Source organism: Uranotaenia lowii, chromosome 1 (genome assembly GCF_029784155.1).
Source record: "Uranotaenia lowii strain MFRU-FL chromosome 1, ASM2978415v1, whole genome shotgun sequence".
Lineage (NCBI taxonomy): Eukaryota > Metazoa > Arthropoda > Insecta > Diptera > Culicidae > Uranotaenia > Uranotaenia lowii.
This window is the reverse complement of record NC_073691.1, coordinates 179,799,665-179,806,843: the sequence shown is the minus strand read 5'-3', so window position 1 is coordinate 179,806,843 and position 7,179 is coordinate 179,799,665. Positions and strand designations below refer to the sequence as shown.

The 7,179-nt window shown below is 39.9% G+C and overlaps 1 protein-coding gene across 1 annotated transcript; it reads right to left on the bottom strand.

The window, feature by feature from the left end:
* Positions 1-415: 415 nt before the first annotated feature.
* LOC129738188 (uncharacterized) lies at positions 416-6,876 on the bottom strand. Its single transcript, XM_055729379.1, has 3 exons — positions 6,828-6,876; positions 5,984-6,155; positions 416-545 (listed from the first exon to the last, which is right to left on the bottom strand). The coding sequence occupies exons 1-3, from the start codon at positions 6,874-6,876 to the stop codon at positions 416-418; spliced, it is 351 nt and encodes a 116-aa protein (XP_055585354.1).
* Positions 6,877-7,179: the final 303 nt, after the last annotated feature.

Genomic DNA, 7,179 nt, shown 5'->3' with positions numbered 1-7,179 from the left:
AAAACGCCCATGTTTCTCAATTTTATTTTTGCTGTAATTGGAAAATTTAACGGCTATTTGCACAACCTTGAAATTATTCATTTGCCATATAGGGGTTCTGATGTCCAAAGGGTATTGTTCAACACGATTGCTTAAAAAGTATTAATCGGAGTGAAGTTGTTTAAAATTTACATTTGATTTACATTGGAGCAAAATTTCATTTGTGGAGTGTGTGTCGGGAGAAAGAAAAAACAACAACAACAACGAAATCATTTTTATTGCTTAATTGAACTGTGATACTTATTTCTAAATTTGTTAGGTTAATTAATTAATTTTCAAATTGTTTGTCCATCGTTTAGCCATTCTAAAGTTTGTTTCAAATAATATTTCATTGTAATCCCTAAGCTGTACAATGGAGCTGAATCAATTAAAATCTCTATACTATTCGATTAATACAGCCCACTTTTCGGAAGAAGAACTCAGCCATGAGTTGCGCATACGCAATGCTCTTGCGCCTGAAGACTCCCGTTCCAAACGCGAACGCACATTGCGGGGAATGCTGAAGGCTGAAAAAGAGAAAACAAATAACGATTATTTCATTGGTTGGGATCATGTCTTGGACGAATTAGAGTGGTGTGGTGATAGTTTAAAAGAGATTCAAAAAGTTCTTGAAAACCCAAAAGCTAAAAAAGTGCCCGATCAGGTTTTCAAGACGCGTCTAGTACACATTTTTTTCCGCATGGAACGATTAAAAGTACACCTTAATGAAGAGGAAAGTCTCAACTGCCTAACTACGATTGCAGTTGAGTGCATGAGACTATTGGTGAAATTTTTTTCGATTGTCTCGCCTATTGCAGAAGTCAGACAAACGGAACTCAGCATTGTAACGGAAAGCTTTCAAAAAGAACTTGCTAATGAAATAGATAAGAATATAGAGGAGGAAGAGTTGAATGAGGAAGAAGCCATAGATCAAATACAAGAGGAGGAAAGAGATATCGAAGAAAAAGGAAATGATATAGCAGACGAGCAAATAGCAGAAGAATATATTGATGATAATTTAAGAGAATCAAGAGATGATACAGTTATCAGATTAGCAACCGAGAATGAAAGATTGAAGGTGGTTGTAAGCCAACTTCTTCAACGAATTGAGGCTCTTGAAGTGTCACGCGAAACTGAGCAACCAGCAAGAAAGTTGCCAGTTAAGGTTTCTAATAGTACGCAAGTTAACGAGAATCCAGTGCCGCAAATAAATGCAAATTCGGCCCCTTTCGATCAAGACTTTTGCAATTGGCTGAAAGGTAGATGTAGCTCATTAGGAAGCCACGGAGAAAAATTCCGTCCGATACCCACCAACGTTGACGTAAACCGTGTGGGGGAGGAAGTCGACGTTCGCTCTAAACGCGATCGCCTCCCCATCCACAAATGGTCTGTACGCTACGATGGTTTGGATAACGGGCGGAAATTGAACGAGTTTTTGAAAGAGGTTGATTTCAACGCTAGGTCGGAGGGGTATTCTAATAAAGAATTATTCACTTGCGCGCATTATCTATTCACGCGGAAAGCACGCTCGTGGTTCATCGAAGTGAACGGAAATAACGAGCTTGAGACGTGGGAGAATTTGGTACGGGAGTTAAAAAATGAGTTCTTACCTGTCGATATCGACTTCCAGTATGAACGTCTTTTGCATTCCCGCAGGCAGGCTCCTCGGGAAAAATTCCAGGACTATTACCTGGACATGGTTCGTATTTTCAGGAACATGTCCTATCCGTGGGACGAGAGCAGGAAGTTTGATGTTTTATTCCGAAATACGCGCGAGGACTGTAAGATAGCGATGCTGGCCGCCAACGTCAATACAATTGCTAAAATGCGAGAATTTGGAAAGAAATTCGATGCAATTAATTGGCAGGTCTATACTAAGAGAGAAAATCGGTTCTCTGGTAGAATGTCTGCTCCAGTAGAAGAAATCGAGTTTTATAATCAAGCAGATACAAATTTACAAAACGACGTTCAAGAATTAAGTTTTTCTAGAGATTATCGTGAGCGGAATTTTAACCCAAATTCTTACCGAGAAACTTCCCAAAATTTCTCCAAACAAAACGCGCAAAAACAACGAGCTGGTGTAAAACCAAATTCAAAGCCACAGTCGCATTCGGTCCCGAATTTAAAACAAGATCAACAAAAACCGGGACCTAGTGGGACTAACGCGTTACAACGCATAGTAAGGGCCTATATTCCGGTCAAAAGAGGAGTTTGCTTTAACTGCCATGAAACAGGTCATAGTTTTCAGGATTGTTCACAAAAAAGGAACCTATTTTGTTGGTCATGCGGATTTCCAGGGTTTGCAACATCTGAGTGTCCTTTTTGTGATGCAAAAAACGCAAAAGAGACTACTCAGTGAGGCGGAGTGGTCAGCAGAAAGTTTTAAAAAGCCCTCAGGCTATTTCCAATGCTGATCCAGCTAAAATTCTTCAACAGTTGGGTTACTCGAGATTGGAAGCGCCTCCAAAAGCTGACGAGATTGCAACGTTGCTTGTCAAGCTAAGCGGAGACGCCAGACCTTTCGCGAGAATCCAACTGATGGGAATTGAGTTGATTGGTTTATTGGACAGCGGAGCAGCGAGAACAGTTTTGGGTTTTGGGGCGAATAAAATTAAGAAATCACTAAACTTAAAGCTACTTCCAGCATCGGTAAACTTACAGACGGCCTCGGGAGAGAAATTAGTAGTTGAAGGGTGTGCTGAAGTTCCGATTACTTTCAATAGTTGCACAAAAATTTTACCCGTTTTATTCGCACCAAACCTCAAACGGAGATGTGTTCTAGGATACGATTTCTGGCTGAAGTTTGGAATTTCTCCTAGTATTCAGGATCATCAGGTAGATGTTTTAGATGATGAAATGGTTGAAGAGTTAGAGCAGGAAGAATTGACCACCGAGCAGAAGAAGCAATTAGATGAAGTGAAGAAACTCTTTATAGTGGCGGGACCAGAAAAATTCACGAAAACTAACGTAATTGAACATGTCATTCAAATTAAGGACGATCATAAAAACTCGGAACCAATAAGAAAGAACCCTTATCCCTGGAGTCCTCACATTCATGTGAAGGTACAGAAAGCTCTGGACAATCTGCTTCGGGACGATATTATTGAACCATCGGAATCGGATTGGGCTCTTCCAATCATTCCGGTGGCAAAGCGAGATAGTACCGAAGTACGGTTGTGCCTAGATGCTAGAAAGCTGAATGAGAGGACTAAAAGAGATGCGTATCCCTTGCCGCACCAGGATCGCATACTCAGTCATTTGGGCCCAGTTAGATTCCTCACTACCATCGATTTATCACAGGCATTCCTACAGATTCCGTTGGAATCTGCTTCCCGGAAATTCACGGCCTTCTCGGTACCGGGACGAGGTTTGTTTCAATACAAATCTTGTCCTATGGGCCTGGTAGGGAGTCCTGCTACACTTAGCAAGTGTATGGATCGGGTGTTAGGTTTCGGAGCGTTAGAGCCTGCAATTTTCGTCTATTTGGACGATATTGTAGTAGCTACGCTGACGTTTGAAGACCACCTGGCCAAACTGAAGGAGCTAGCGAAACGTTTGGGGGAAGCTAATCTCTGCATTAACATGCAGAAATCTAAATTCTGTTGTCACGAATTGCCGTACCTTGGATACGTCCTATCCCAAGATGGATTGAGGCCTAATCCTGATCGCATTCAGGCGATCATCGGATACCAGGCCCCTAAATCGGTACGACAGCTAAGACGATTCCTCGGTATGGTTAATTACTACCGCAGGTTCATCGAAAATTTTAGCAGCATCGTTGCACCTCTCACGGACTTGCTTAAAAACAAGCCCAAGAGAGTGCAATGGAATGCGACAGCAGAGTTAGCTTTCCAGACCATTAAGGAGCGGCTCATTGCAGCTCCGGTAATGGCAAACCCAAACTTTTCGCTGCCCTTCGTGGTTCAAACAGACGCTAGTGACAATGCGATCGCCGGTGTCCTAACACAGGAGCATGACGGTGAAGAGAAAGTCATTGCATATTTCTCTGAAAAGCTCAAAGGAGCTGAGCTAAGGTACCATGCGGCTGAAAAGGAAGGTTTGGCTGCCCTTCGCAGTATCGAGAAATTTAGAGGGTACATTGAAGGAACTAAATTCACTTTAGTGACAGATTCGGCCGCTCTAACGTTTATCATGCGTGCAAAGTGGCGGTCATCCTCTCGTTTGAGCCGCTGGAGTATCATACTACAGCAGTATGATATGGACATCCGGCATCGTAAAGGAAAAGACAATATTGTACCGGATGCACTCTCCCGATCTATCGAGACTCTGGATGCAGAGCCCGATGACGGGTGGTACAAAAAATTGTTCTCTGCAGTCGAATCTAATCCTGAAAAATACGTTGATTTTAAGATATCTGAAGGGAAGTTGCTCAAGTTCGTATCCTCGAAGGCGGACACAATGGACTACCGGTTTGAGTGGAAGCATTGTGTCCCAAATTCGAGGCGCACCCAGGTACTTGAAGAAGAGCACGATAAAAACTTACACATAGGGTTTGATAAGTGCGTGGAAAAAATAAAACGCCGGTACTACTGGCCTCGCATGAGTGCGGATATTAAAAAGTATATCTCCAATTGCAAAAACTGCAAAATGAACAAACACTCAACCATCTCAAATACACCCCAAATGGGTAAACAAAGAATTGCGACCCGACCCTTTCAGATACTTTGCATGGACTACATTCAATCCTTGCCACGGAGTAAGCAGGGAAATGCCCACTTATTAGTTGTCATGGACCTCTTTTCTAAGTATTGCCTGCTTACTCCAGTGAAAAAGATCTCCAGTGTTAGTCTGTGCAAAATACTGGAAGAGTCGTGGTTTAGGCGATTCGCGACACCTCAATTTGTTATCACAGACAATGCCACTACTTTCTTGTCTAACGAGTTTCGATCGCTTTTGGATAAATACGAAATCCAACATTGGGCCAATGCTCGACACCGTAGTCAAGCCAACCCCACTGAAAGGTTAAATCGAACGATAAACAGCATGATTCGTTCGTATGTTAAGAATGACCAAAAGCTGTGGGATACTAAAATATCAGAGATGGAGTTTGTATTGAATAACACCCTCCATGCCTCGACAAAACTTACTCCTCATCGAATCGTTTTCGGTAACGAAATTGTGTCGAGAGGCTCTGACCATAAATTGGAGCAAGATGTAGAAGAATCAGAAGAAGCTAGAATGGAGAGATGGCGCGGTGTCAGCAAAAAAGTAGGAGATTATGTACGCGATCAGCTAAAGAAAGCCTACGATGAAAATGCGAAGCGTTATAATCTGAGACATAAAACATACCCAACCCCTTTTAATATAGGCCAGATAGTTTACAAAAAAAGTTTCCGCCAGTCATCAGCAGCAAATAACTTCAACGCAAAAATAGGCCCACAGTACACTCCCTGTATCATTGTAGAAAAAAAAGGTACAAATTGTTACGAAGTCGCGGATGTCAACGGAAAATCTCTAGGAATATTTTCCGCCGCTGACCTTAAACCGTGAATCACTTGCTAACCTGTTCAAAGTAAAGCATCCACTTAAAAGGAAACGCCAGGTGCAAAGGAAATATAAAACAGCTGCGCGAAATGTTTTGAAGAATCAGGCTCAATCGCAAACATAAACCTAAGATTTATTATTTGTTCGTAATTTTTCATGTGTCTTCAGTTCGTGGATAATTTTCGTTCCGGAGTCAGTCGGCAACAAAACAAAAAAATAGAAATAAGCTTCAGTGAAGGATCTTATGAAAAGCCAAAGATAAAAAAAGAAAATAGTGATCGAAAAGGTGTTCGTTATCAAAATTAGAAACAGCCTTCGTGTAAGTGCAAGGGCGTTTAAAAAAAAAACATACTCATCTTGTTGAATGTCGGTAATTGTTTCAAGTGAACGTTGTAAATGTTAAAATTGCAAATTTTAGAAATTTCACCAAAGTTCCTTAATAACATAACCGTATACATACCTGAGAGTTCTCTTGTTTTCTGTTTTGTATAATCTACCGGTTTTTTTCATCCATTTTTGTCCCGTCCAGTTCTTGAAAACTGCGTCCCATAAGTATCCGGCCATCCTACTAAATGGTTGAGTATAAAAGTCCATATCATACATACATATGTTCCAGCTAGGATCATCATCAACTAGCGACATCATTGTGGCAGACAGAAAAGTAATCTGAAAAAAAAATAAAAAGAAATTAAGTCGTTTAAATTAGGTATTTTAAAATGTTAAGCTAAGTTTAGGATAAGCTTTAGGTTTTCATTTAGATATAAATTAGTTAGATTTTAAATTTTAAATATATATAAATAGTGAAAATTTTAATTATTAAATTTAGGATAATCGAATCAGTGTTTAGTTAGTTTAAAGAAATATCAAATCAGTTTTATGTTTGGAGTTAAAATTTAAATCAACTTGGAAGACCGAGATTTGAACAACTAGTAACCCTATGCAAGTCGAACGTATGAAGAAAAAAAAAACTAGGTCAAGTTCAAGGTCATTGACCTCAGGGGTGAAAGTGATGTAGGTCAGTTTACACCAATTTGATTTTTTGGCTAAAATCAAATATTTTTCGCATAGTCGTCCGCGTATTCACCTCTGAAAGCATAAAAATGGTATTTTTAGATGAATAGATAAAAGGAATACTTACAATTATTATAATTTCGTGATGGGGCAAGGGTAAAATTTGTTGTGAACTAAACAGCGTACAAATCATCACACCACACTTATTCGACGGTACTTCAAGATCAGTAGATCCCCACTGATAAGTAAAGAGTGATCTCGTAAGCCGGCACACAAAAATTTAAACCACTTACCTTCCATCACGATCAGCATGCCGAGCAACCACATGGTTCCACGTCTCATATTTCTTTGATCAATCATTTTCAAAGCTTTGACAGTTCAAAAAAATGATCCCGAAATCTTGACCCTCACACAAATGAAATCATGATGATTATTGAAGTACTAGATTACAACTCCGATTTTGAAAACACGGAAAAGATTTCAGATGTCATTTTTTACTTAACGAGTCCGAGAAAAATAGTTAATGCGCTCCAAAATATTCTGTGATTTATAATTAATAGGTAATGTTTGCCTGTTTGAAACTTTGATTGTTATTTCGTTTTACTCTATTGTTTGCATTTGTAATATAAACTTTTTAAGCTTTCT